The 27,979-nt window shown below is 55.0% G+C and overlaps 3 protein-coding genes, 1 long non-coding RNA gene and 1 other non-coding gene across 11 annotated transcripts; 1 reads left to right on the top strand and 4 right to left on the bottom strand.

Moving 5' to 3' along the window:
- Positions 1–1,388: 1,388 nt before the first annotated feature.
- On the bottom strand, positions 1,389–3,813 carry HOXB7 (homeobox B7). Its single transcript, NM_174342.2, is given in 2 exon segments — positions 1,389–1,645; positions 3,395–3,813. Coding segments are annotated over 2 exon segments (654 nt in total). The 5' UTR covers positions 3,795–3,813; the 3' UTR covers positions 1,389–1,391.
- A 1,424-nt stretch (positions 3,814–5,237) lies between these two features.
- On the bottom strand, positions 5,238–18,759 carry HOXB8 (homeobox B8). 6 transcript variants are annotated; one of them, XM_059878522.1, is made up of 5 exons: positions 11,965–13,142; positions 11,196–11,801; positions 10,376–10,434; positions 7,208–7,679; positions 5,238–6,418 (listed from the first exon to the last, which is right to left on the bottom strand). In XM_059878522.1, exons 4-5 carry the CDS (start codon positions 7,629–7,631, stop codon positions 6,111–6,113), a joined length of 732 nt encoding a protein of 243 aa, XP_059734505.1. In that variant the 5' UTR covers positions 7,632–7,679; positions 10,376–10,434; positions 11,196–11,801; positions 11,965–13,142; the 3' UTR covers positions 5,238–6,110. The 6 variants fall into 6 exon arrangements, with proteins under 6 accessions (XP_059734505.1, XP_059734507.1, XP_024836589.1 ...); XM_059878524.1 differs by lacking the exons at positions 11,196–11,801; positions 11,965–13,142 and adding an exon at positions 18,671–18,759; XM_024980821.2 differs by lacking the exons at positions 10,376–10,434; positions 11,196–11,801; positions 11,965–13,142 and adding an exon at positions 7,959–9,079.
- On the top strand, positions 13,178–14,551 carry LOC112442652 (uncharacterized). The gene is made up of 3 exons (XR_009491739.1): positions 13,178–13,336; positions 13,885–14,065; positions 14,465–14,551. It is a non-coding gene; the product is annotated as an uncharacterized lncRNA (long non-coding RNA).
- Positions 14,278–27,677, bottom strand: HOXB9 (homeobox B9). 2 transcript variants are annotated; one of them, XM_059878286.1, is made up of 4 exons: positions 27,597–27,677; positions 26,212–26,477; positions 18,671–21,942; positions 14,278–16,034 (listed from the first exon to the last, which is right to left on the bottom strand). In XM_059878286.1, the coding sequence occupies exons 3-4, from the start codon at positions 19,185–19,187 to the stop codon at positions 15,799–15,801; spliced, it is 753 nt and encodes a 250-aa protein (XP_059734269.1). In that variant the 5' UTR covers positions 19,188–21,942; positions 26,212–26,477; positions 27,597–27,677; the 3' UTR covers positions 14,278–15,798. The 2 variants fall into 2 exon arrangements, with proteins under 2 accessions (XP_059734269.1, NP_001178115.1); NM_001191186.1 differs by lacking the exons at positions 26,212–26,477; positions 27,597–27,677 and having other exon boundaries at positions 15,297–16,034; positions 18,671–19,248.
- Positions 25,265–25,366, bottom strand: MIR196A-1 (microRNA mir-196a-1). The gene has a single exon (NR_030828.1). It is a non-coding gene; the product is annotated as a microRNA mir-196a-1 (primary transcript).
- Positions 27,678–27,979: the final 302 nt, after the last annotated feature.

Here is a 27,979-nt window from a genome sequence, read left to right as displayed (position 1 = left end):
AAAGCCGGGAGCATCTCGAGGTTGGAGGCCTGTCTGGGCGGTCGGGAGGTTTCTGCTCGCCCGCCCGGCCTGTGCCCAACGCCGCCTGCCCACCCACTCGCCGGCCGGAGAAGGAGTGGATTTGGGTGGTCACCTTCCCTTTCCTTCTGCTCTTCCTTAGCTTGGGGCCTAGAACTTTGGATTTCAGCTCTGTATGTTTGTGCCCCGTGGCGGTGCCGAGTCACAGCCTGGTGTGAAGGCTTGGACGAGGAAAGGTCTGTGGAACTCTGGGGTTTGGTTTGGCTTGGTTTTGTGAATGTGTGTGACTGAGCCTGTGGACTCAAGGACGTGTTTACTAGGGGGCAAATGTGAGTCTGTGTGTTTATAAGCCAATGTGTGAGTGTTATCCTGGTATGTATAAATGTGTCCGTGAGTGAGTGTGAATGTAGGTTTACTTGTGTGAGTGAATGTGAATACATGTGTTCTGGAAAGGGTTTAGGATGTGTGAATGCTTGTATATTTATTTGTGAACATAATGAATATGGGTGTTTGTGACTCTGTATGACAAGGTATATATTTATGTGCAATGTCTGCCTGTAACTAAGTGTGATTGTGTGCATTTGTGTGTCAATATGTGTAAAAAAAAAAGGGGGGCTACATATGTGTGGTATCTGGCCAGAGCAAGGAACCCAAGGAAAAAGAGAGCAGATACCAGCACATTAAGAAATGAGCCACAGCAGAAGCTGGGCGCAGGTATGCATGACTATCTCTCACCTACTCCCAGCCTTAGAGACACAGAAAATAGGACATATGTTTATTTTTAATTTTTTATTTCTCCATCTTTCAGATATACATAGAATGGAAAGAGGATCACAGGGCTGGCAGGAGCAAGGAGCAGTGGGCAGACCAGTTGCACAGAGGGTACACTTGAGCTGGTTGGTGGGTCCTTGGGGCTCCCTAAGGCCCCTTCAGTGCCACTACTGGGAACGCAGGGTGCTCAGGAAGACAGGGAACCACACACAGTCCAGACCCACAGACCACAAAGACAGCATCAAAGAGGGGGCTTACAAAACAACAAGATTTTACCAAAGACCTTACAATTAGCGACATAAAAAAGGGGGAGGCAAATTCCAGAAAGCTACAGAACAGGTAGATGATGTCCTTTCCATATAGTACAAAACAAACCTGATGGACTTTCCTATAGGTAGTATTTTTTTCAGTGTTAAGAAACCAAAATTTCACCTTCTCTTCTTAAAAAAAAATTAACTGCTTTCCATTTAAATAGTTTTGTTTTTTGCTTTTTTTCCCTCTCTATTTGACTTGAGTTTCCTGGTTCAGTTCCCAAAGCTGAGCTTCTCTCTCTCTCTTCCTCTCCCTTTCTCTTCTCTCTTCCTCTCCCCTTTCTCTGTCCCTCACTCTTCCTCATCCTCCTCCATCTCGGCCTTGTCCTGGCTGGCGGCCCCGGGGCCTGAGGTCTTGTTCTCTTTTTTCCACTTCATGCGGCGGTTCTGGAACCAGATCTTGATCTGTCTTTCTGTGAGGCAGAGCGCGTGCGCGATCTCGATGCGCCGCCGCCTCGTCAGGTAGCGATTGTAGTGAAACTCCTTCTCCAGCTCCAGGGTCTGATAGCGGGTGTAGGTCTGGCGTCCTCGCTTGCGGTCGGTCCCTGCGCAGAGTATTTACGGGAGAAAAGTCAGTGCGTGCAGAATAAGCCATAACAAGGAAAACCATGCAAGTGACCCTGGAGTGCGACTCTAGGCCTGCCCTGAGGGCTTTTCGCAAAAAGAAAAGGAGACAAACCGCCTTACAGGTCCAGTCTACCCCCTCCCCCATCCTGTTATGGAATGAGGAGGAGGTGAGAATTTGCAGATTTCCTTGGCGCAGTGGAGTTGGTCTGAGAGCAGTTGCCCTCTGCTACTTTCCAATGAGTGGCTGAGGTTCAGGCTGTCCTGCCTGCCCACCTGCCCAGACAACTCAGCCCTCCAAAGCAATCTTTGGGCCTCTGGGAAGGCACAGGAGGAGAGGAGAGACAGCAGCCTGGTTTGGGGTGGAACACTCAGTACCTGGCTGGTGGGGGCAGATGGGCAGGGGAGAGCTTCCCAGGTTAGGCCCCAAACCCTGAGGAAGCTGGAGGGAGGTTGTGCTGGGGGAGGTGCTGGTGCCAGCCCTCCTAGGAAGGAGACAGTGGGAGGAGGGGTTGGGGGCCTAATTTCAAGTCAGATAAAAGCCAAGCTGAAATGTTTATGAGCAGAAAAATTTGGGCTTTAATAAATCAGCTGGAAAGGCAGTTGAATTATGGAGCAGGTAATGTGAACTGTGACCACTAATACTGATGGAATAAGAGCTGGGCTTCTCTTGGCCCTCAACCCTGGCTGGACTGGGAGCCTCTGACCACATATCTTGGGTTTCCTGGATCTTGAGAGAGGCCTTGGAGTCCAGGGCAACACAAAGAAGGCTGTCTGGGACAGGCTTGTCAGGAGACCCCCACAGTGCCTCTGGTCTCTTGGGGTTTCTGCAGTAGCTGCCTCAGCGGCCTGCACTCTCTAACTCTTGATTTGACTTCTTGGAGTCCTTGTTTCTCCCCCAAGAGAACATCCATCCTTCTGGAAGGACACTGGAAAACTTGTTGGCCAGTTCTCCAGGGGTGCTAGGAAGGGCACCTGAGGAAGTCAGCTGGGCTCCCCATGAGGCCTCTGCTCCATTCTCTAGTTCTCCTGCCTCCCCCTTCCCAAGTTCACTGGGGAGTCAGAAGCCTCTCTCTTTTGGCCTCCGCCCCCTTCTCTCCACCTGCCTCTGTGTCCCTGACTGAATCCTCAGCTCTTCTCACACCCCCTCCTCCCGCCAGGCCTCTAGAGCCCACCTCTAATTGTCCAGAAGGGAATAATGGGGGAGCGGGTTGGCTGGGAGGAAAGAGGGAGGGGAGAACCGCTCAGAGCTACAGCCCCCTCCCCCAGACCTCATCCAAGCTGGGGCTGAGGGGACACACCCGGAGATGAGATCCCCGCCGGGGGAAGGGTGAAGGGAGGGGGGGAGACCCTAATGGCTATTCTCTGCAAACCCCAGCCTTCCTCCGCAAGACAAACGGCCTCGTCTCCAGCCCGTGCCGGCGCGGCTGATAAATATTTAAAGCTAAAAGGCCAGGAGGAAGAGTGGGGGGTGGGCTGGGGGCTCAGAGCGCCGCGGCGTCGGCGAAGAGGGATCCGCCAGGGAAGCAGAGCGAGCCTGAGAGCACCAAGCAAAAATGGGAGGGGGGCGGCGCGCCGTGTCGCGGCTCAGGGGGGGCCGCGTCCCCAGGGCCGATCTCCTACCAGGAGCACTCTGGACGCGAAGAAGGGCGGTTGGCCGGGAAGGGGGCGCCTTCCGGGATATGTGCCCGGGCCACTGCGGCTCGGGACGGCTCGGTGCGCGGCGTTACCTGAGCTTCGCATCCAGGGGTAGATCCGGAAGTTACTCTCGGCCGCCAAGTCCGAGTCCCTCTGCTCCTTGGCGCCCGCCGCCTTGGCAGAGTCGCCGGGACACACCCCGGAGAGGTTCTGCTCAAAGGGCGCGCAGTGCATGTTGAAGGAACTCGGCTCGAGCCCGTAGCCGGCCGCGTAGACGCCGGCTGCGCTCTGGCCCGCCATGCCCCCCCCGCCGGGGTACAAGCCCTGCATCGAGGCGGCGAAGGAAGCGCCCGAACCGGCTCCATAGCCCGGGCGCTGGGGGTTGGAAGCAAACGCACAAGAAGTTTGTTCGGGGAAGGCTCCGGTAGCGAAAACCGAACTTGCGGCAGGATATTTAGAAAATAAAGCATTCGCATAATACAATGAACTCATAATTTGGCCGGATGATTTGTAGGCAGGGACGTTTTAGTGTCGGTTTTACGAGATTCCTTGATATATTACAGAATTAGAGTCCAGATTTACACCAAAAAGGACCCCCTTTTTCCTCTCTGGACCACGTGACCCCGCCCACGTGACGTCCCCTCAGCCAATGGCCGAGCAGCCTCCCCACGGCTCCCGGTAATGTGGAAAAAATTGTGTGGCGTTGGATTTATAAAATATGATCAATAATGAATGGGAAAGCCAGGCCCTATGGATTGGGGCTGGGGGGCTCCAGGGCCGCTGTCGACCCCCGTGGGCTGGAGGCAGCTTGCAGGCGAGATTTGGAGGAGGAAGGGATTGAGTGGAAGGGAAAACAAATAACCTGAGAGGGATCCGAGTTGTCACCCACCCCCGCCCCATCCTCCCCAGCCCGTTACCCAGCCAGAAACAAACGCAGAGATTGCACACAACCGGTGGGTGGGGGCGGGCAGGCCAGGTCTTTATTAATCTGGAGCGATTCAGCCTGCCTGGCCCTTTGGGGAAACTTGGTCCGGACTTGGTCCGTTTCTCCTGAGGTGAGGCGCGAGGTGAGCCTGGCCTCACGCTTTCTCTGTGTGCGGCCCAGACAGAACGGGCAGGGATGCAGCGAGGTTTCGTGGGTGCTCCCAGCGGTGCGGGATCCAGCCCCTGGGGCGTTGGATGCTGTAGTTTCTGATGGCTTAAAAAAAAAAAAAAAAAGGTTTGAAAATAAAAAAAAGGAAGACGGTGGGGTGGGTGGGAAGAGAAAGGAAGGGAGGAGGGTGCCCCGGTATGCTGCTCTGATTCTGGGAGGCGGATGCCTCAGTCGAGCGTGGCTGCTGGAGAAGCAGAGCGAGAAAAAGAAGGCAGGCAGTGAACCACCACCTCGGCGCTGGGCGAAGGTAGCCAAGTCCCAGAAAGGGAGAGGCAGGGAAGAGCATCTCCCTTCTCCTTCTCCCCCCACCAGAGTACGAGAAAAATAAAAATATAAGTCAGTTTAGCAGCTCGGTACTGAACCTCTACCCCTGCGCGCGCGCGCACACACACACACACACACACACACACACACTCACACACAAGAGAGAACACGCAAAAACAAAGGGGGAGGTGCGGGGGGTGGGGTGGGACAAAGTCAACAGCCCACGCGCATCTCTCCAGCGTGGCCTGGGCGCGAGGGTCTCCGGGGCCCGCAGCCTCGGAACGCGAAGGGAGGGGGTTTCTCTCGGCTCCCCTCCCTCGTTTCTCTCTCCTCCAATCGCGCGCAGCCGCCTCCCTCACCCCCTGCGCCCCTGGGCCAAGGGACTGCACCACCTGCCTCCAGCCTCCGCCCCCTCCTCTGCGCGGCCGGGCCTGGCGGGCGCTAGAGCCGGTAGACCGGCTCCCCCAGCAAATCTGCAAGGCGCTGGGAGCAAATGAGGAGAGCGGGTCGGGCCAGTCTCGGGTTCTCGCTTGTAAACTTTATTGTAACTCTTCCGCCCTTTTCAGGCGCAGACAACAGAACAAAGTATAGAGGAACAACAAAATATATAATTAGCCCTCCCTCCCCCCAATAAAGCAATTCACGGATACAGGATACATTCTCTTCACAGTAAACCTAAGAACACTTTTAACAATTGCCCACAGCGCGCATGCTAACTAAAGTAACCTCTTTTGAGAAACACTTAAGACGAAATTGTCAAACCAAAGCGGCGGGCGCGGGGGGGTGGGGGGGTGGAGGAAAAGAGAGAAGCCAGAGAAAGCCAGCGAGCTAGGAAGGACAGCGGGGAGGGGGGATGGGAGGGGAAATGAGGACAAGGCGAGAGAGAGAGAGAGAGAGAGAGAGAGAGAAAGAGAGAGAAAAGAGAGGGAGGGAGACAGAAAGAATTACGGCGTGAATAGGCAGTTTCATGTTGTTGGGAGAACTTAGCAGAAATCGGTACCTCGGTCATTACAAAGAAGCACGTTCAAAGGAAAAAAAGACCATTGCACAAGGAGGCTTTTTACACGGGGCGGGGGCGTGGGGGGGGGGGTGCTCAGCCAGGCCGCAGCCGCTTACCCTCGCAGGGCGAGGGAGTCCATGCTTAAAATTCTTTTCTTTCCCCCTGGCCCCCAAGAGAAGGGAAGGAGATCCACGGTAGCTCACACACAGAAGCTATTACGAGATACTACCACTAGCGGGGACTGGCGCGGCGGGGACGCTGCGGTGGGAGGCCAGGCTCCGGGCCCCGCTCGCGGGGCCAGAGCTCTCTCGGGCGGGGGCGGGCGACGGTGGCGCGGTCGGGGGACCGGCGGCCGCAGGGCGGCCGCGGCCCTGGCAGTCCCAGCTGGAGCCTACTTCTTGTCGCCCTTCTGCGCGTCTCCCTCGTCCGCCGCCTCCGGGGCCCGCTCCAGCTTCTGTTTCTCCAGCTCCTCCTGCTCGCATTTGCTGCTGGGGAACTTGTCTTTGTTGTTCTCTTTTTTCCACTTCATCCTCCGGTTCTGGAACCAAATTTTGACCTGTCTCTCTGTCAGTCCCAGTGCATGCGATACCTCGATCCGCCGCTTGCGAGTCAGATAGGGATTAAATAGGAACTCCTTCTCCAGCTCCAGGGTCTGGTAGCGGCTGTAGGTCTGTCGGCCTCGCCTGCGTCCGGCGGCTGCTGGGAATAGGGGAAAGGGCGAGACAGAGGGGAGGGGAGGGTGGGGGAGGGGGCAGAGACGGAGAAGGTTGGAAGATTCGTGAACCAGCCTAGGAGACCAGTATATTAAGGGCAGGGGACCTTCTACCCCGCGCAGGGGCGGGGGCGCTGGGAGGCCGCGGTCAGTGGAGGGGGGGGGCGGGGATGAGGGGGATCAGACACCACTGAATCTAAGGGAGCCAGAAAGGGGTCCCCCCTCCCCTGGTAAGCAGCTCCAGAGAGTTGGGCGGGGGTGGTTGAATCTATTAAAAGTGCCATAAACTTTAGAAGGAAGGATGTGAAGGAGGGGGAAAAATAAGAATAAAAAAAGCCGGGATGGGGACGAATGGACCCACCTTGAAAAGCCCCCAGAGCCTCTGCCCCAGAAGAAAAGTTTCTTCAGGGTAATTAAACTATAAAGCAATTGAGAAGTGCAAAAGTTGAGCGCCCCCACTCCCGCCACCCTTTCTCCACTACCCCCCATAAAACAGTAAAAGGGGGAAAAGGAGGGGAAGAAGAAAAGTCAGGCAGGGTGAGGGGTTTATGGATTCAGGAAATGTCGCTTAGCGACCTCCTTCGAGGGAAACAAAAAGAAGAAAAGGAAGGAAAGGGAGGAAGGAAGGAAAGAAAGGGGAGGCTATCTGAAACGGAGCGAGCACGTCTTCCAGGAGCTGGGGACACCGCTGCCCGGCCTGCCCGGCCCCCTGCCCGTCCTGGGCCCCGGGTCTCCCTTCCTCCCCCGCCCCCCGCCGGCCCCCGACGCGAGCTCACCTTGCGGGCGCATCCAGGGGAAGAGCTGTGTGGGCGACGGGCTCTGCTCGGACCCCTCGGCCTCCTCTCCCAGGCCGCTGGCGGCGGCGAGCTTGCAGTCGGCGTACTGCACCAGGTCTGGATCCTGCGCACCGAACAGGCTCTGCCGCTGCAGCGGGTCGTAGCCGTAGAAGTTGCCCGGGTCCCCGTGGCACGCCACAGCGCACGGGTTCTGCTGGTAGGGAGCCGTGGACAGCGAAGACGGCCCGTGGTAGAACTCCTGGATTTGCGACGGGTGCTGGAAGCTACCGCCGCTGCTGGGACCGTACACCACGGTGGGTCGGCCGCCCAGGTCCTGGGCGAAGCCGCAGTCATAATAATTGGGGCGCAGGGACTCCCCGGTTTTGTATTTGGAGAACAGTGAGTTGACGAAATAAGAGCTCATTTTATTGAATTTTGAGGCGGCGGCGGCGGCGGCGGCTGTAGTTGGGGGCTGTTGGGGAGGGGGTGGGGAGGGGGAAAGGGAGGGAGAGAGAGAGAAAAAAACGCGGATTCGCCGGCTCCTAGTCACCCTCGCCAGGAAAGGAGACGGGAAGGGAGGAGGTGGGGGAAAGAAAAGAAAGAAAAGGCGAAGAAGATCTCGAAGCCACCACACTTTTTGTGATTTCCAGGAATAGAAAAGGACAGCGAAGCCTCCAAAAGTCTAAGCTTGCATGGCAGCCGCGGCTCGCTCGCCCTCCCCCCACCCCCCACCCCCCACACAAAAATATACCGCCACTTAAAGAGGTCCTCGCTTTACATTTCGAAGAAGGGATGCCAGTTCATAAACAGTTTTCGGTGATTTACTTCCCTGCAAATGAGTTGTTTCATATTTTGCACTGTCTTTTCATGATCATTTGCATCCATTAGAGACCCCGCATCCTATTGGCTTCTCCGTACTCCTCCCGGACAGAACGCAGAGCGAGGGTGAGAGCGAGGGAGAGCGAGCGAGAGAGAGAGCGAGAGCAGAGAGCGCCAGGGAGTGAGGAGACAGCGGAAAAAAAAAGGAGGGGAAGAAAAAAAAAAAAAACACCCAGGGAGAGAGAGGGGGAGAGGGGGAGAGAGGGGGGAAGGAGAGGGGGGGAGAGAGAGAATGAATACGGATTAAATCTGTTTAACTACCTACATTAATGAGATATCTCTTGCCTCACAACAAATCAAATACCTTCGCAGACCACCCCCAAAGACTGATGTGGGGGAGTCACGGAAAAAAACACGCACACACATACACAACGCGCCAGGCGTAGGCACGCTGTTAATTTCGCGATTTTAACGAGGCAGTTGGAGTCTTTTTAAATGTCAGGGTCGCTTCGGAAAAATGTAAAAGAACACGGTTTAATTGCGCCGAGTTTTAAAAGGTCCTATAAATGTAATTGGTATTTTAATACAAGTTATCAAATCATACAGCTTCCTCTCCTAAACATATTTTCAAACAAACGAGGTAGTCATATTTAAAGCTTTAATGATCAATTTCCTTATTATTGATAAAGGTTTAACTATCGTGTGGAGGGAATTGGCTGGGTAACCGGCCCCCCAAAAAACGGCTGTAAACTCTTTAACAAACTATAAAACGCAATAAAGCCGAGTCTGTTGTTGTTTATGCCGCAGCGCATAAAAGCTGTTAGCATTTTACGAGTTCTTTCCTCTACAGCTATAAAACTGCAGCTTCGATCGCCCCCGCCGCCCGACTGCAGCACGGTGGGGGTGACAAAGCCGAAATGAGAATGATTATGAGGTTTTTTTTTCGGCGCAAACGGTGACTTTTCTGAGATTTTCCGCCTCCTTCAGCTGTGGGAGCACCTGCCCCCACTCCCTCTCTGGAGCCCCCAAAGTAGCCCTCTCTGCCCCACCCAGGCCACTCACCAACTTTCCTTCGTTAAACAAACAAGGTTTTTCTTTGGAGAAGGGATTCAGGAGGGCTTGAGGAGGCATCCGGAGGAAGAGCTGAAACTTTCTGGTTAATGGGCAGTGGAGAAATCCTGAACAAAGCTCACCCTGCAATTCATTCTGTAGTTTAACACAGCCTTGGGTGGCTTGGGAAGGGGGTGCTAGAATGAGGAGGGGGTCTCTAGAAGGCACTGGGGCCCAGTAAGCAAGCCTTTAGGAGACCAACTCTGTATGATGGGAGAGGGGCCTGATGCCACCCACAGGATAACACCAGCTGGGCTGCCCTAGTCCTGCACCCAGGCCTTGGGACCCAGTAACCAAGCCCAACTGGCTCCCAACCTTCTCAGGCCAGTTCACTACGCCTTCCACATCACCACTAGGTGAGAGGGCACCACCGGGCCAGCAGCACATCAGAGGGAGGGGAGAGCAACTGAGGCTGCCCTCCCGGTGTCTGGCCTTGGTGCCCGAAGTCTTGTGCTTTCCTTCCTCTGCCCTGGGCAGTGACTGCAGAGGGTGTGTGGGGAGGGGCACCTTTTAGCCTTCACTGTCCTTTCAGCCACTGTCACTGCCTCACCTGACCTTGGGATGGAGGGATTTGGATACAGCAAGGCCAGAGTCCCCCATGTTCTCTCCTTTCCCCTTGGGCGCCTCTATTTAAACCTGGCTCTCCCTCCAGACCTAAGGACCTAGGGCCTGAAACACAGAGTGCAGAACCCAGCTGACTGGGTGCCACCCTGTCTTGCCAGTTGCCTTTGCCGGCCTACTGGGCCTAGTGACAGTGGTGGCCAAGCTTTAGAAGGCCCCAAACTGAGAATCTGAACCAATGGCTTCCTGAAGAGGCTCCTTGACCAAGGAAAGGAAAGAAGGAAGGAAGGGAGACAGAAAGACATTTTCTAGCAACAAAGGTGGAGGCTTTATAAATACATTCAGTCTATTGTTTATTCATGAGAGAGTGGCTTGCTTTTGGAGGGGTGTTTTGGGGGGTTCCACTCATCTTCCCCTTTGTAAAAATGAAACCTATTACCTCTTCTAAGGGGAAGGTACCACTGGGGCCACTTGATCCTTCAAAAGTGAATCTGAAGACTGGAGAGGGGCTGATAGGGAAAGGGAGAAAGGAGAAAAGGAGAGGAGCAAACCAGGGTCTTGAATGTTTACCGCCTGGCTGATAGGTGGTGAGGCAGCGGGAGGCAGAGTTAAGTTGTTGCCGAAGCAAACATTTTTATCAAGTGCAGGGGATTTTATGGTCATGATTTGAGGACTCACCGGTGAGGTAGAAATTCAATGGCTTGTTCTAAATCATCCCTACACCGTGCCAGAAATTCCTGATGGAAGGAAAATGTTTCTATTATAAGAAAAAACAAGAAAGAGCGAGGAGATAATTTATAAACACCCAACGGAGCGCAGATTTATTAGAGAAACTCAAGTTGAGAAACTCCGCTTTCCGCTTCGCACCGGGTCCAGGGGGAGGAGAGGCGAGGCTGCAGAGTGGCTAATTTTAAGGAGAAGGGGGGCACCTATTTCTCGCGCAGGTTTGTCCGAAATGGGGAGCAAGGATCGGGCCGGGCCGGGTGGGGAGGAAATGGGAGATTTGGAATCTAAGGGGCTATGGGCAGGGGCTGACAGCGCGCGGGTCACCGAACGAAAAACGTCTGGAGCCCAGGCCTCCAGCTGCTAACTTGAGAAAGGACTGGTGCTCTCCAGGTCTGCCTGAGGCCGGGGCCAGGGCGCACGGAGCCGGAGCTCTCACCTGGAAACCACGGGACGCGGGAGAACCGAGCCCGTGCTTCCTGCACTGCGCCTGTCCCCACAGCCACGCAGAAAACGCACTCTTTTCTGGCGGCCCAACTTGGCCCAGAACTACTCAGGAAATACCCGAGCCTTTCGCACCTCGCCGTCCTGGGGAGCCCCTGCCCCAGCCTGGATCGCCCGGCGCCGCCCCGCCCAGCCCCGGCCACATACAAAGGCTCTGGAGCCTCGGTCCTTGCCGAGCCGCAACGCCGGCTCTGGGCACCTCCGAATCCCCGCCAAAGCCACGGATCCGTTCCCCCTATAGTGCCCCTATCCCCCACCCGGCCTGGCTCACCCGGTTCCCTCTCCCGCCGATCTTGCAGCAGCCTGGGGCGGCTTTCTCTCCATCCGACCCGCTTCTGCCCGCTCGCCCTCTCACCTGACCTGCTCACCCGTATCCGCAGGCATTCTTCTCCCCCCCATCCCGGAAAATCTCATTTTTCTGAACCAATCCTCCTCTTTTATTTGGATTCACTGGTTCTATAGTTACTATTATTCCCCATTTTCATGCATTTGTTGTCCCACGGAACATAGAAACTGGGTGAGAAGCCCTGAGCCCTCCTTCTGGGGGAAATAAAATGATCATTTGAGGAGAGGAGGTCAATCAACATCACTATATCTTAAATCTATAAAATGGGGGAAACGGCCATAATGAACCCTATTTTTATTCTGGGCAAATACTTCATGACTTTTGGTAGCGCTCAATTCATAGATTTCAGGGCCGACCGAGGTGCGAGGTGCAGCCGCAGCGCCCGAAGCCGCCGCACCGGGGATTTTTCACGTGGAGCAAGGATGCCATCTAGCGGCCGTGTTGAGGAAAGGCGCCGCCGCCACCGCTCCCTCCTGCCTCTCCGAGAACCTGCCACCGTGCCAACAACCCCGAGAAACTTTCAATATTAGCCTAAAAGGAGAGGAAAATGAGAGCGTGCGAAGGGGAAGGCGTCGGAAATCAGGAAATGGTTCATGAAATTGTGCAGTTAAGTTAGAGATTTAAAAAAGAGAGAGAGGAACAAAAAGAGAGGGTGGGAAGGGAAAAATAAGTCAGCTTTTCTCTCACCCCCCACCTCAAGCCCTTAATTTCGGGCGGTGACGGCCGAGCAGTGCGCCTTGTATGGCCCCTAAAAGGGGGAGCCGAACACTTTTCAAACCCAACACGATTGTTTCAAATTCTGAGGGAAAACAATTGGGCTTTCTGTGGGGGGAGAGGAGGCCCGAGAGGGTGGGACAGAACTAAAAGGATCAAGAGGCTGCTCGCGCCCAGACGTCTGGCCCCGCCGGACCTGCGTGTGTGTGTGTGTGTGTGCCCGCGCGCGTGTGCAGGGGGCTTCTCTTTATGACGCCCGATTGGGGGGGGGGGGGCCGCTTACAAGGAACAAAGACTAGAGTCTCAATTGCGTTCTGTGAAGCGTTTGTGACAACAAAGTGTTCTTCCCTCGCCCCTCCCTCCTCGCCCCTCTTTGCCCCCTGGGGCCCCCCGGAAACCCCGCGCCCCGCGCTCCGGGCGGGTGTAGGTGGGGGCGGCCGAGCCAAGCCCACCCATTCGCCCGCCAGGCCGGGAGCCCAGGCCCAGCTGTGGCTCTCTCAGCTCCGGAAAGTTTCCCCTCACTGTTTGCTTTGCTGCTGTTTAGTTTCTTAACCTTCAGAAATTTATACGCTATAAACTTTTATAGCGGTCATATTCTTTTATTGCTGCGCACACGGCATTGAATTCCTCTCCCGGCTTCTCTCTGGCTCGCACTCTCCCGGTCCCCCTCTCTGAATCTCTCTCTTTTATTACAGCAGATTTCCCCATCTCCGGCTTCCGAGCCTCTGCATCTTCGTCTTTGTTTGTCTTTAAAGAAGCCACCCGGGGCTGGGGACCCAGACGCCGCCGCCTGAGGCTTCCCGGGGCGCCCTCGCCCCCCTACCCGGCAGCACTCCGTTCAGTTCCTGCCTCTCTTTTTGCGTTTTCCTTTTGGCGGAATCTGGCCTTCTCAGCTCCTTCTCAGCTCAGGCTGGCTCCTGGGAGCCCAGGATGGGGAGGGAGCCGAGTCTACGCAAGCTCTAAAGGCAGATTCACTTGATATACCGACTGGAACCCTCGGAGGAGGACGCGGGTTGGGGCCCCGGCGTACCAGGAGCTTCGCGTTCTCCTGCCTCCGGCTGTCTCTCCGATTTTGCGTTCGCTGGAGAGGGGTAGGCCTGGCCTTTTCGCTTCCAGGCCGATTTCACAAGGGCCAGGCTTTGTCCCCACCTCTATCCCAACCTCAGGGTCTCCGCGGACTGCAGCGCCGTTGGGTGGGCCCGGTGGGAGGCTCCAGCAGGAGACCGGTGCCCAAGAGCCAGCCCGGCAGAAGCGGAATCCCAGCGCCTGGATGAGAACCGCCTGGCGGCCGACAACAGCGCTCCTCATCTGAGGCTTTGGTGGTGGACCCGCAGTCTGAGAGGGACAAAAAGGTGCCTTTTGAAACCGAATTTAGTTTTGGGGTCCGATTGGGGAAGGGACTCCCACCCCCCGCCCCGCCTCAACTATTTCTGTTCGACACACAACCTTCTCTCCCAGCCTGAAAGAGCTGCCTCCCCAGGCCCCACTCCCACCAAACTCCACCCGCGTTACACCAAGGCTGCGACCCCGAGGCTCAGATTGGAGCCTCAGACTCCAGGTGGGGATTGAAAACCTAGGGTTCACTCTTTTTGAGGGGTGGAAGAAAGGACAGCCTGGCCTTGTAGAGACCTCTATTTGCATCCTGTCCCTCTGCTGCAGGGAATAGCAGAAAGAAGTTACTGCTCTCTTCACTTGTGTGACATTTTAAAGTGGCCAAACCAAGGTGCCTTTCTCAGCCAGCTGAGAGAGGACCTGCTTCCAGGCATGGCAGGGCAACCTTGCCTTTCTTCTGGCTCTGGAGGTGGTGGGGAAGTCTCCAGCATAACAAGAGGAAGGTCTCATTGCTGCCTGCAGACCCAGACCCCATCTCTAATCTTTCTTTCCTTTTCTTCCCCTCCAGTCTCCCAGCCCTCCTGTTGGAAGGTTCTTCTCAGTTTAAGCAGAGGTCCTGGGTCCAGACCAGCTCTCAGCTCCTGCAGGAAGCCCACCCTACAAAGTCTAAGGAGAAATCTCTTGGGCACAGGACTTTTCTCTTTTTTTCCAAGCCACCCTCTTGGAACTAGCACCTCTACTCTGGTCAGGTGAGGAGAGCCAACACAGAATGACACACGAGAGGCTTATTGTCTAGAGTGATATATATTTTTTGTTCTTTTTCTTGTTTCTTTTTCTTCCAAAACAATCAGAGCTCTAAGCCCTTCACCCTCCCCTCTCCCACCCACAACCCTCCCTTGTAAGCGACAACTGAAAACAGGCGAGACGATCACCCCCAAAGAAATCACAAAACACAGCACAATTTCACGACTGCCACCGACGAAGCAAAAAAAGTTCTACTGGAATGTCCCCTTGCAGGGTCGGGATTAGCAGGAGCCAGAGTCTATGAATTGAGGGGGGTTGGAAAGGGGGGGAAGCAGGGGGAGGAAAGGAAGCAGAGAGTAAGCCCTAGTCTAACGCTTAGGTGCGATTTCGGCCTCTTTTCTTAGCAAGCGGGACTGCTCCCCAGAAGCCTGCGCGCGCAGGTCGCCATCCAGGCGGGTCTCAGCGCTTCTGCGCTGAAGCGGCAGCTGCCAAGCCCGAGGCTCCTCCGCAGGGGTCGGACTGGGCAGGACTGGAGGAATAAGTCAAGCTCCGCAAGCCCAGAGTTTTTGCTCCTCCCTGTCCTCCACGACTTGCTCTGGAGAGGAGCCCAGGAATCGATGCACAATAAATTCTCCATCGGGTTCTCCTGACCTGCTTTCCCGCCTAAGGAGTAGAGCTAGCAGAGGATGGAGGGTGGAGAGGGGGGTTCTACAGGGGTGACTTGACTCGCTGGTGCAAGGTGGACTGGCCGAACAGAGTTGATTTCAGAGCTGGGGAGGATGCAGAAGAATGCAGCAGGGCCGGTGTCAAGCAAGAGAAGCCACAGTCTCTGTCAAGCAGGGCACAGATGAACGGGAGGATGACATTGTCAAGGCTTATGACCCACGATCTGACCTCCTTTTGTTGGAAGGATAGGAAAACAACATGCAGAATTAAACATTTCCTGCAGCAAAACGTGTGTATGTGGACTACTTTCATAAAACCTAAGAGACTCTCCTAAGACCACCACGGCCTTTCCTTGCCCTTTCTAGCCCACCAGCTGGGGAACTGAGTTTATCCCATTTGGCCTTGAGTCCATGCCTGGGGACAGTTAAGGAGTCCATGGGGGTGGTGGTGTGATGCTGGGCCCCTTGAACTGCAGCGCCTCATTCAGGAATGTGTCTTGAGACATCTTCTTCGTGTGTATTGCATTGGGGGTAGACCCTGGACTTTTCTGATGGTCTAGGGGCTATTCTGCCAGACGTGGGGTGTGATGGCACTTGGGGTGTCACTTGAGTGTTGACTGTGGGCTTTTCCCATTGTTACTGTGGGCTCCAGGCTTTATCCAGGCGGGCATCTGTTGGGCTGTGTGCATTTGGAGTGTCCCCGGGTGACTTTGGGATAAGTATGTGGGAAGGAACAGGCAGGTTGGAAGTGAGGAACTGGGGTTGCCCAGAAAAATTAGGAGGGTTACTAGGGACTCTACTAGGGGTTGTCTTTCCTTGTGGCCCATCACCTTCTTAGGAATCAACTACATCTACCTTCTAAATCAATAAAAACTCCTCCTGAGACCCAGGGAGAAGAGAAGGACAGGTGAGGGCAAAGGAAAGGAGAGAGCCTCTAGATACAGAAAAGGACTTTGAAGAGAAAGATCCCCTTCCCCATTCACTTGAATACATCCCAGACAGCACTGGCTCTGCAGCCATCACTTATAAATAAGTGTGAGATGGAGAAGGGGTGGGGTGGGCTAGAGGAATCTTTACTCTTTGCCCTGTTCCTTATTCATTTTCTTCATTTTCATCCGCCGGTTCTGAAACCAGATTTTGACTTGTCTCTCACTCAGATTGAGGAGTCTGGCCACTTCGTGCCTACGGTCCCTGGTGAGGTACATATTGAACAGAAACTCCTTCTCTAGCTCCAGCGTCTGGTATTTGGTGTAGGGACAGCGCTTTTTCCGGGAAGAGCGAGCGTGCAGCCAGTTGGCGGAGGGGTTGGCTGAAAGAGAAGCAGCGATAGAATCAAAGAAAGGAAAGGGGGTGAAGGGCCCCTGTGTTCTCCTTCCAAGAGGGTGCCCCTTTGGTCTCTACTCCCCATTTTGCATTAGAGAAAGGGCCACCTGGGCCTTCAGCTCCCAGAAAGGGTCTCAGAGATGGGCCAGGAGTTGCTATAGACATTTCCAGGTGAGAGATTTTGGGACAGGATAGAGCCAAACCTGTGCCAGGCATCCCACAACTTCCCAGGCTTTCCCTGTCCCAGGCCCTCTCTCAGTCTCTTTCTCGGCTTGGGTCAGAACTGGTTAGGATTCAGGTCAGAGCCCAGCCTGGCTGAAGCCCCCTCCCCCACCAGCTCTACAAGACTAACTAGGCTGACTGAAGAGTACTAGCTCTAAGTCTGAGAGGTAAGAGAAAGACTGAGCTGGGGGAGAGGAGAGTGGCTTCTGCCCAGCCAAACTGAGGGGCCTCCTGGCCCTCCAGTCCAGTGCACCCTCCTGTCTTAATCACAAGCGTGGGTCTCTCGGCCACATGGCAGCAGGCATATGTGTCTATGTGATATCTCGCTGCCCACCCCCCCCAACACCACACACCACAAATATGGTTTGCATTTAAAGACGCAAACATTCAGCACACTCCAATTCACATGCAACCCAATTACAACCATTTATCACCTCCAGCCTGTGGACAAGAGAGCGCTGGGGGCTCACAGATAACTTATGGTCGCAATAGTCTCCGTTTCCGCTCCTGCTCATCTCGCAGTTTGGTTAAAGCAAGTTCAGGGAAATTGGGACGCAAGATTGCTCCAGTCCCAAGGTGGGGAGCCATGGATCATGTGGGGGTAACAGAAGTCCATCACAGCACACCTAAATCCAACTGGCTCCACCCGGTGAGAGGGAACAGAGAAAAGGGTGACTGAGGGGAAGTGGGGGATAAAAAGGAAACAAAAATATATGCAAGTTTCTCTTCTCCTTACCCCTGAACTCAGAAAAGTTGCCAAATAAAGCAGAGTTAATTAAAAATAGCAGCCACCCTCTGCTAGATTTCTTCATCTCAAATGAAAAACACTGAATTTTTTTTTTTTAAAGTAATAATAATCTGGTTCATCCTACACTAAGTACCCTGTCTTACCAATTTGCAGTGCTATTTCCTTAATGTGATTGCCTGGGATGAGACCCGCAGTCACATTAAATATGAAAGAGGAAAAAAAAAAAAAACTGTTAATAATTGATCCTAGCCAAACTGCTGCCTTGCAATAATGGACTTTCCAGGCAGAGTTTGGGGGCCTGGGGTGGGGGGCCTGCTTGGGTGTGAGCAGGGAGGCTTTGGGAAGAGCCGTGTTACCCAAATGTCAGCTCTTGTGATCCCACCTGGCAGGTTGGAAGGGGTGACCTGAGGGAGTAGGGCAGCTCTCTTCCCTCCAGCAGGCAATAAACCCCAAAGGACCCGTGGGTCACTCTGTTGGTGGGAAATCCGGCAGGGCAAGCAGAGACTTAAAAAATCTGACCCTCACTCTTGAAAAAGAGTAAGGGGTGAGGACTTGTCCCCACCAGCCTGCAGGTTATTGTTTGGGGCCTAAGAGCTCCGACCAACTTGCCCTTCTCAGCCTTAAAAAACGAAAAATCCGAGACTCTTTCTGATCCCCTTAGGGAGCAGCACCTCCTGGAAATTAGGCAGACTGGGGTTCCTGGAGGGGGTGCATTTGGAGGGGTGGGAGACGGTGAGAAACTACCTTCCGAGGATAAAGTTCTCCGCCTCTCCGCAAGCCTCTCTTCCCCCCACCCTTCCTCTCCCCAGGGTCCTTTCGGGATCTCTCTCCACGCCGCGGGTCGGCCCTGAAGTTCGGAAGCGATTCCTCGACTCCCCGCGAGGCGGACAGCTCCGGCTGGGGCTAGGGAGCCCTGCGGAGAGCAGCGGGAACCGCAGGAAAGGAAGCCGCAACCCGGGCGAGAATGCCAAAGGAGGGGAGGCGGCGACCGGAGGGAAGGCTCCTGGGGAGGGGCCGGCGCATCCCGGGAGGGGGCTCAGTCTCTAGGTCCTGGGCTTCCCCCGCCCCTCCCGGCGCCGGCTGCGGACCCTGAGCGGCTACTGAGCGAGATCTGCTAGGAACAATCCTCCGCCAAGCTGTTGCATCGCAAATAAAATCCTAATGAGCCCCCTCCCACTTCCCCTTGGCCGGCTTTTACGGTGTGCGCGTGGCGCGGGGAGCCCTGCCAGCCGTGCAGGGCCCGGCTTCCCGGCGCGCTCCCGCCCTGGCCCGCGCGGGCTCTCGGCTTCTCTGGCTGCCTCCCCGGCCCCGCCAGCTCTTCTCCCAGCCGGCGGTTGTCGGCCTCTTCCCGGGCTTTCGGCGGGCCTCCGGGGTGTGGGGGAAGAGAGGCCGAGAGAGCGGCGAGCTGATCCCTGAGCCCCGGGTTCCCGCTGGACTTGACGGAGTGGGGCGGCGCGCCTCCGGCGGCCTCAGTCTCCCTTTCTGGGGCACCCAGCTGCCTCCCTTCCTTCCTCCGTCTTCCCTCCGCCCTCGCCTGCTCTCTGGCCAACGCCGCGGTTTCCCTTCACATTGTCCGCAGTTTATTGCCTCTCCCCTCCCCTCCCCCTCGCCTGGCCTTCGGCCTGGGTATTTCCTCACTTTTTATAACTTACTTTGATCCGGCCTCTCTTTGTCCTCGCTTCCTTCGCAAATTTTATTGTCCCCGTAGCCGGGTCTTTGATTAGACAGGACGGCCTCCCTGCCCGCCGAAGTTTCCAAACTGTACTCGGGCGTGCCCTGCTTGAGCAGCTCCCCAGGCGCGCCCAGCAGCGGCTCCGCCTTCACAGCCGCCTGGCCCTGCCCCGGAGCAGCTTCGCCGCGCGGCGCCGGCTCCAGCCAGGTGCGGAGGTACCTGCTCTCGGCCGGCGGGACGCCCTGGGGCTGGATGTAGGGGTGGTAGACGGACGGCAGGCTTCCGGACGCGTGCGGGCTCAGCGGCGCCCAGGATGCGCCGAACACCGGCGCTTTGGGCTGGAAGCTGCACGAGGGGAACTCCAGGTGCTCCGCGTGGCCCGGCTGCCGGGGGCTCGCGTACTGGCCGGAAGGAAACTTGGCTGGAGGCGCGTCCTCACTCTCGTGACTTATGATCGAGTCGACATAATAGCTGCTAAGCGTCCCAGAAATGGACATTCTCAGACATTATCCGGGCGCTCGCAGGGGGAAGGGAAACGCTCGCGCGCGGCGCTCAAGCAGGGAGAGGTGGCACCCGGACCGGTGTGAGGGCTTTCGGACGCGACCCCCCCAGCCCCCCACCCTCCCACCCCCACCCCCTGCTCAACTTCTCAGCCAACAAAGTACAGTGGAGCAGCCCGGCTCAGCGCTCCTTGCAAAATGATTGGTCAAAGTTTTTCCGACTGCCTGATAAAGCGTCAGCTCCGACATAAATCAATCGGGCGAGGGGGCTGCGCTCTCGCTGTCATACGTCCGCACCGCATTCCATATCGAGGATGGATTGTTTTATGCTGATGCAATGTGCTATCACGTCAGGGCTCCGGCGGCCACGTAACCTCAGCCCAAGCTGCCGGCCGCCCGCCCCCCACCCCCGCTTTTGCAAGAAGGGGGGCAGTTCTCGACGTGGGGCGGCGGGGGCTGAGGAGAGGCGGAGGGAAAGCAGCGGGCTGCCTCGGGAGGGACGCTGGCTGTGGAGCCCTCTCCCCAGGCGGGTCCGAGAGGGAGCGCAGGACACAGGGAGGGAGAGAGCTGCAGCCAGGGGAGCGGCCCGAGAGGCCCGGGGCATAATTAAAGAAAGAGGAGGTGGTCCCGGCCAAACACACCTCCACTCCACCCCGCCGGCCCTCGCTTCCTCTTCCCAGTCCCTTGACGCAATATGTTTATTAAACAATAGCGCGGCAGCAAGCCACTGGAGATGAAGGAAAGGGGATGGGGGAGAGTTGGGGTTTTATAGGAGGGGACTCTGTAACTAGTTTGGGATGTTTATAGGCCTGGGACTTTCTCCTGACCCCTCAGTAGCTGAGGGAGGAGAGAAGGGAATAAAAGTGCCTGAGTGTCCAAAGATACTGTCCTAAAATCTAGCTGTCTTGAAATTAGAGCCCATATGAGGATAAAGGGATTCATCAGGCAGGCCCTGGAAAGTTGATCCTCTGAAAGAGTCTAGTACAACTAGTCAAAGCTCCTTTAAATTTCTTGGGCCTCTCTGGCCTTGATCAGAGGAAAGGGAGGTGCACAGCCATCTCTCCTTTCCTCCACTGAACACCAGACCCTTAACACTGCCCATGGGGGAGCCGAACGGGAGAAAGGGTTAAGGGAAGTTCCCTAAGGCGTCAGCAGAGCAGAGCTGTGAGAAGGGGTCCAGAGTTATCTCCCCTTCCACCCAGTGGGGAAGGAGGTGAGTCCGGGAGTTTTCGCCTCTCTTGACCGCTCTTCCCCAGCATTGCCCGCTCCGAAGGATTTCCAAACACGCTGTATTGGGCACCAGCATAGACTGGGAACCTGCGGGTCAGTCTCCCGCTCACCCGCCGCTTTTCCTCCTGCAGACTCCTGCAAGGAGCTACCAAATAGCCCACTTGATTGGTATCTACTCAGCGGCCCTGCGCCGGGACTCCCCCGGGGCCACCGGCTGGCTTCCTGGCCCATCTCCAGCCGTCGCTCCTCCGGCTTCTGCCCTCGCTGCTGTTGCTTCTGGTGGTGTGGACGCTCAGGGAGGGGCGGCCCCTGGACAGACCCGCTTCTCTCCGGTCAGGCTTCAGGCAGGCTGGGGCCGATTTTCTTAGCATTCTCCGACCCTGGGCCCTGGTAAGACAGGCTGTCCCAGTCCTGTCGTTTTAATAAAAGCGGGACCATTCTAATTTGCGGTTGTATCTGTTTGGCCATGCACCCTTCTGCCATGCAGAAGGCTGAGGATCACCTCCACACACGCACAGACACACTCCCGCCCGCTTTTCTTTCCAAATGAAGCCATCTCGTGTCATTACGTGTGAAATACGAGGGCAAAGCGCCATATTTCTTCACATTATGGCGATTTCAAAATGATTTTTTAAAGATCAATGCCGGCGCCCACTCAGCCCCCTCCTTTTCCACCCCAGCTCTCTGAGGGCGACAGCCCAGCAGATCCGGAACCAAACAGCGTGAAGATCTGCTCTTTCCATGGGACCCAAGTGGGAAAACAGAAATTTGATGCAAATTCTTCTAAGTAGCGTTTGGACACTGGGGAAAGTCGAGGGAGCTCCCCAGACTCGCTAGCGAAAAAGCTGGGCACCGGGCGAATGAATCACAGTTATGGAAAAGCACCTGTTCTCCATTTGCCAGACCTATGCCTATGCCGTCTGCTGTTGGCTTTACCTGTGATACAGATATTCTTAAGAAAAAAAAAAAAGAAAAGAAAGAAAAAACTCCTCTCCTACTGTAAATAATGGTGTTATGAAGCATGGCGGGCTGAGTATATGACTTTCCGTAATATATAAATTAGGGCCCCAAAGGACATGAGGTCTGTGGCCAGGGACTTTTTTATTTATGGCAGAGCCACAGTGCACTGGGCTCTTCTTAAGACCCAGGCTGTGCAGACGCTGGGCTCCCGCCCTTCTGGTTGCCATTCTGTCTCTGGCTTTGCCGCTGCCTCTCTTTGTGACAAGAGAGAAGTTGAGAGAGTCACTTAGTTTAGGGAAGAAGTTTGAGGAAGAAGAACATTTAGGCTCATGACCTGTGCCCTACAAGGGTGGGGTGTCCCCACAGACAGGTTTGTGGACTGCAGTCTGTCTGGTGAGTTGCCCCTAACCCCTGGTGGCTCCAGGGTGCTGGGTGAAGAGGGGACTCAGACCTCTTTTCTGAGACCAAAACTTAGCTTTTGCTCACAAACAAGCTGGAGGGTGGGAATAATTCCAAAGTGACAGGTTTTGGAGGTCTTGTCATCTTCTCAGGAGAGGTGACTCTGGAGGAAAGAGAATGAACCAGCACTCAAGCCCTGGAGTCTGCACCCCAGCTCGTCTCCTCCAAGTGGGGATCCAGATACACCAAGCAGTAAGTCCCACTTCAGCCAGGCTTTCTAGAAAGCACTGCTGCTCCAAATTGGAGCTCAATTTCAGCTTAGGCTTCCTCTCAGTCAGCTGAGAGAAAGCTCCTTGTCTGGGTGATCTGAGGGCTTGTGAACCGCCCCCCAAACCTTGTTTTCTCTCCCAGACAATGATACCCACCATGAAGAAGAGAAGCAAATAGGATTGTGGCCCCTGGAGCCCAGCATCTAGTGCTGCTGAATAGAGGGTTGCTTGAGTGGGGGTCACTTCACCCTGAGAGACCAAACTGCTCCCCACCTCCCCCCAACCCTAAAGAGAAAGAAGGAAAACCCTCTTGAAGCCTCTTGCCATTCCCTGCACCGGAGCTGTGCCTGAACACAGCTGGGGCCAGTAGCTGATAGTTCCGGGAAGGGCAGGCAGGGAAGAGCTGCAGCTTCTGCCCACAGTGGGGCCCAGAGCAGCCAAGAACCACGAAGGAGGCCGAGGTGAGAAGATGAGAGGCCAGCCCTGGCCAGGACCAGCCGGTGAGTGCCTGTGGTTTAAGGGCTGTTTTAGAGGCGCCCTTCACTCTGAGATAGAGAGAAAATCTAGACAGAGGGAAGGAAATAAAAGCAAGGAGAAAAACAAAAAAGAAAAACAGTAAGTGGAAAAGGGGGAAAGTTTTTTAATCAATAAGCTAAGCTGAAATCTATGCATGTGTATTTGAATAGATCTGTTTCCTGTACCTATATTTCAAATCAATATTTCCATATGGGGAACCCAGCGTGCAAATGCGCTGTGCTCTATGCTGTGTACAGAATATACAATAAATAAATCTGCCCAACTATAATACTATATGTGCTTGGGCATTTGTATATAAGATCTAATGGTGCATATGTAGATGTGTGTATGATACGGGTTTGCAATTCTGCTCACATAAAAAGATCTATAACCCCAAAGCTTGTGTGTACATTTTTATAACCATCACACACTTATAGACAGGGCAAAAGCTTGAGTATTTGTGTACTCGAATTGTGGCGATAAGACATTAGCTGATTCAGAAGCTTCACTATATTCAAGCAAAATATCCACAAACGCGTGTGACCTAAGTCTGGTTTCTTTTACAACTCCATTCTGAAATATTTCTATGAGAGGTGAAGGAAATGCCTCAACTTGGCCCAGAGCGGGTTGTGAAATTTTGTGACTGTTCTGTCTGACCATGACATCCTTTACTGCGTCTCTTACCCAAAAACCACAGGGAGAGTGTACATTCTGTGATGCTTATTTCATGGTTGTGATGGACACGGGGATGAAGGCACAGTTCCTTGTGCACAAGTGTGTCTCACACAAGTGTGAATCTGACCAGTGGTCAGAGATGAGTTGAAATGTGAAAGCTCTCAAGTAACTGTAGAGGTCACACAAAAGCACTGCTGTGTACAATGAAATCAGGAAAGTCCCCATGGCACCTGGAGTTTATTTCTTCTGACCCACGATCAGAGTCCAGCCCCACTGTTGGAAAGAATGAGGTGTGGGAACACTTGTTCCAGGGGATAAAGTCAAGATTCCCCAGAACCTTCACCCTTTACACACAGCAGCCTCCAAAAGGAGCTGCATCCGATCTGCAAACATGGGTTCAACCCTTAGTGCTTCCACACCCTCCAAGTGGGGATTTTAATTGTAAAGTAACGAAATCTTCTCCCAAACCTCCCTCCAGGTTGTCAGAGGTGAAAAGAAGAACAGACAAAGAGGTCAGTTGCCCAATTACATCCCGGGAATTTCTAACCAGCTACCAGCCACCAGGAATATGGGAGGCCATGGGGTGGCTGACTCTTTGGGAGCGCGTATCCAGGAGGCCAAACGGGGTGGGCGGCAGGCGGGGCGGAAAGGAGTTGAGCAGGTAGAAGGTTATTACGGAATTGCTTCCATAAAACCTGTGGCTGTTGTAAAACTCTCTGCTTTCCAAAGACTTTATTTCCTCCTTTCTCTCTAACATCCCCCTTTTTTCTTTTTACAGCACTGTTCCTGGGAGGGGGTGGCCAAGGGACACCAAGGGATGGAGGACAGTCAGGCTCTGAGTGGCTGGGCAGGTTCCTGAGAGGCTGAGGAAAAGGAAGGTAAGGCAACAAGACGCTCCAGACCTTCTTCACCCAAACCCGAGGACGAGGAGGAAATGTCAGGACAGTGGGCTGCATTTCCTCCCAGGCTGAGGGTGGGTCTCCCAAGGACCTCTTCCACCCTAGCAGGGGCCCCTTATTCAGAGACACCCTTCACCCGCCCTCCAAGTCAGACCCGGCGCCAGAGCCCCATCCGGTCAGGCCTCTTCCCCAGACCCCCTTCCGCCATTCCTCTGCCTCAAGCAGGAGGAAAAAAGTTTGGGAACAAAAGTTAGCTTATGCTTTGGACTGTCCCCCTCCTTCCACCAGCACTTGTAGTCACTCCTTTCCTGGGCAGAGAGCCAGCAGCCTGGAGAAGGCTGGGGTCAAAGAGGGTATCACAGCTTTGCCCCTGCCCCCTCCCCATCTCCTGTCACTCCATCAGTCTGGGCTGAACTGTCCAATAGTCTGGGGTCCCCACTAGCCTGCAAGACAGGCCCCTCTGGGTGGGGGTGGCCCTCCAGACTTGGGATACCCACAGCCCAGCCCAAGGGTCTACAGGGGAACCCTGGCCACTCAGTGCAAAGAGGCCAGCTGAGGGCCAGGGAAAGGAGGACTGTTTTGGACCCACCTCTGTCTCACTAGGGGGAGGGTAGAAAGGACCCTGGGAGCCTGGAGGCTGAGACTGCAAGAGATCCTGATGTTTCCTTTTCAGAATAGGATAGGCTGAGCCCCACTCAAGGACACCTGAAGCCTCTTGTGGAAGTGGAGCCCTGTCCACCCGGCAAAAGGTTACAGAGACCTCAAGGTCATCCTGTGAATCTGTTGAAATCAAGTGCTTGCCAAGTTGGGGAGACTTTCTTTGGGAAGTCTGAATGTAGCCCAAGCAGTTAGCTTGAAGCCCTGACTCAAATCCTTCTGGCTCTGTAGAACAGCCCAGAAAGGTGCCTTTGGAGAGTGGAACACTCTTCAGTGCCCCTTCCCCTCCCAACACACATGTAAACGAATGCATAAGTGGGAAGACACCCTAGGGCAGCCCAGATCTCCTCTCTGGGGAACATTCTTGCTGCTCCTGGATTAGGAACATCATACCTCTTCACGTGTTGCAAGGGTGAGACTAGTTCTGAGTCTGCTTCCCCACCCACCCTCCACTCCTCCAGCTAAGCGAGGAGCAGTAACTGCCGTGAGTCGGGTGGTTTAATGTCGTTGTGTTCAGAAATCCAGGCCCAACAACATGAAACTACCTAATTCACTCAGCAGTTCCAGTTCACGCTCCAGGTCAAGGGCTCACTGGGGACAGGCCCCTGCAGCCATTTTTGTGGGCCCAAAGGGCTGGCCAGCTAACTTCCTTTTTCTCCACCTCTTCCCAAACAGAACACAGCTGCTAGTAAACAACAAGTCCAGAGAACTGGAGGCAGGACTCCAGGCAAAGCCTCTGGAGCTGGTTCTGGCAGCTCAGATTCCAGGAACTTTTGTTCCCTCTCAGGAGCTCTAGTCAGAGGGGAACCTGGGCCCCGCCTGGGCAGGGCTGTGTGGATATACCTGCTTGGTCACTGCCTCTCAGACTCTGTCTCTGAAGCTGGAGGTTTCAGCAGCCAAAAAAATTTCTCTCAACTTCAAACTGTTATCATGGTATGTGTGTGGTCACCATCTGTCTAGCGCCTATCCTCCAGGGTCACCCAGGGTAGTAGCTCTAAGAAGCCGAATCCTCAAGCCCTACATCAGACCCCAACTTTGAAACGGGCACAGACAAGAGAGTGGAGAAAAACTGACAATCGGAGCGGGAGCGGAAGAGCAGAGCATGAGAAAGTCTCAGGAAGACTAGGGCGCAAACAGTAGCCCAGAACTGGAAAGGCAAGGGGGTTGACCTGAGCAGCCTCCAGGAAGTTACCCTGCCCGTCTCCGCAGAGGCAGAGCTGTCCCAGGTAAAACAACCCATTCTGAATTCACAGATGAAACCGGGATACTCGCTCCTTCCTTCTGGACCTTCTCTCCCCGGTCCCCACCGATGTTCCCTGCTGCCACTTCCGTCCCTCCGGACCCCGCGCCCTCACAGGTGCCCGGGCGCACACGCCGCACCCGGCGGCGGCCGAGCGGGCCGAGCGGCGGACTTACCTGGGCGGCGGCGGCGGCGGGAGCGGCCGTCGGAAGGGGCGGCAGGCGCGGAGCCAGCGGTCCTGTCCCGCCGGGCCGGGCTCCCTCCCGGCCTCGTCCGGGAGGCCAGGGTCCCAGCGGCCACGTGTCAGACGGGGAAGTCCGAGGGGGCGCAGGAGTCTGCGGGGCCGCCCGCTCCCCCTCCCGGGTATAAATCTTGGGGACCGGAAATACAATAAAACTTCACCGTGTTGATGAACTTCAAATGGTTTACATCCCCTCCTGTCCTGAAAAGAAAGACGGCCGGGGGCGGGTTAAAGGAAGGGGAAACAAATTTACGAGCCGCGGAAGCACCCGCTCGGCCCCTTTCTTTCGCCGGGCGGCCGATGTCCGCGTGGAGAGAAGCGGTCTGGCCTCGGACTTGGCCCGCGGTCCCCGCCGCCCCGCTCGGCGTTCACGGGGTCTGGAGGCCACCTCCCCCCGGAAAACACACCGAGGCCTCTGCTCGCCTCCCCGCTCCTCGCGAGCAGAGCTAGGCGCCGGGCCTCCTGGTTACGGCTCTGACTGCCAGCCACGGCCTGACCTCGGTTCTTTGCATCTTTCCGCCGAAAGCGGGTTTTTTCCCTTTTTTCTCTCTAGCCGCCAGATCTTTGCCCTGCCCATCCCTGTTTATTGCCTGGAACTTGCTGGAAAGGAGGAGAAGAGAGTCAGAAGGTCTGAGGGGCTGAGTCGGGCAAGGGCACCCAGAGGAGAAACCGAGGGGCCGGTCTTCGCCGGAGTGGCAGTGACGGCCAGCGGCTAATAGTGTCCCAAATCGTCTTCTCTCTGCTTTCCTAAAATACTCAAAATCAAACAAAAATGACCACTACCCAGCCCGCCACTAATCCTCTCCACAGTTCTTTTCTGCCCTGGGCCATTTTTCTGTTTTGTTTTGTTTTTACAAACTTTGTGGAATCCAGATTTGGAAGGGCAGTTCGGCCGTGTTAACCAAAACTGAGAAAAATCCCTTTCACCTTGGGCTCCAGATAACTGGGAGTGAAGTTACTGATTTCTTGCTCACTTTGATGAAGGGGTCTGGTTAGGTGCACTTCAGGGTGGGAGAGCAAAGGAATTCCAGCGTGACTCACTAGTTATTCACAAAACAAAACAAGAGAAAACAACCAAGGATTCGGGTCTGACAGGCTCTGGGGAGGTTTGTGTACAGGACTGAGGGCCGGCTGCAGACGGAGGTGGGGGTCTGGTGCACTGATGCTCACCTTCTCGCACAGACACACAGGTATGACCCTGCATGACTCATGAACTCCACCACCTACCCCTCCAGGAAAAGGCCCCAAAGCATTACTGGGGATTTTTAAAAAATGGATTAAAAGTGGTATGGACAGGAAAAATATGAGGCTGTGGCTTACAGTTTCCAAATTTTCTGAAAGGCCAACTCTGCTTCAGGCAGTCCCACTCTGCTTTAGCTGGCAAGGGGTGGGGAATGCCCTCTGGCCCCTTCCCGTTCACCAAGGAGGAAGAAGCTGGGAGCTCATTAACAGCTGGAAGACAGGAAGTAACTTGTTTCTATCCCAACATCCATATTCCAGGATATGCATGGGGTGCCCCTCCAGCATGCGCCCCATTTCCCTCTTTTCACTCCTCATCTTGCTGTACATTTTTTTTTTTTCACTAAACAGTCATTCCTTCTATCAGGATTTGCCTCTGAGAGTTATTAGTGACAGAAGAAGAGCAGACCAGAGGGGCGGCAGTTTCCACAGCATTCTAGAGTGCCGTTGCCCACCCCTGCCCT

This window comes from Bos taurus, chromosome 19 (genome assembly GCF_002263795.3).
Source record: "Bos taurus isolate L1 Dominette 01449 registration number 42190680 breed Hereford chromosome 19, ARS-UCD2.0, whole genome shotgun sequence".
Lineage (NCBI taxonomy): Eukaryota > Metazoa > Chordata > Mammalia > Artiodactyla > Bovidae > Bos > Bos taurus.
Note: the sequence above shows the minus strand (reverse complement) of the source record. Positions and strands in the feature narration are given on the sequence as shown.

What these genes read in the sequence shown, in the direction of transcription:
- HOXB8 (XM_059878524.1), bottom strand. Translation starts at nt 7,631, where the DNA reads ATGAGCTCTTATTTCGTCAACTCACTGTTCTCCAAATACAAAACCGGG. An exon ending in CCCCTGGATGCGCCCGCAAG is followed by an intron (nt 6,419 to 7,207) that starts GTGAGCTCGCGT and finishes CCCTATTCCCAG; the next exon opens with CAGCCGCCGGACGCAGGCGA.
- HOXB9 (XM_059878286.1), bottom strand. Translation starts at nt 19,187, where the DNA reads ATGTCCATTTCTGGGACGCTTAGCAGCTATTATGTCGACTCGATCATA. An exon ending in CAAAGAGAGGCCGGATCAAA is followed by an intron (nt 16,035 to 18,670) that starts GTAAGTTATAAA and finishes CTTCTCTTTCAG; the next exon opens with CCAACCCCTCCGCCAACTGG.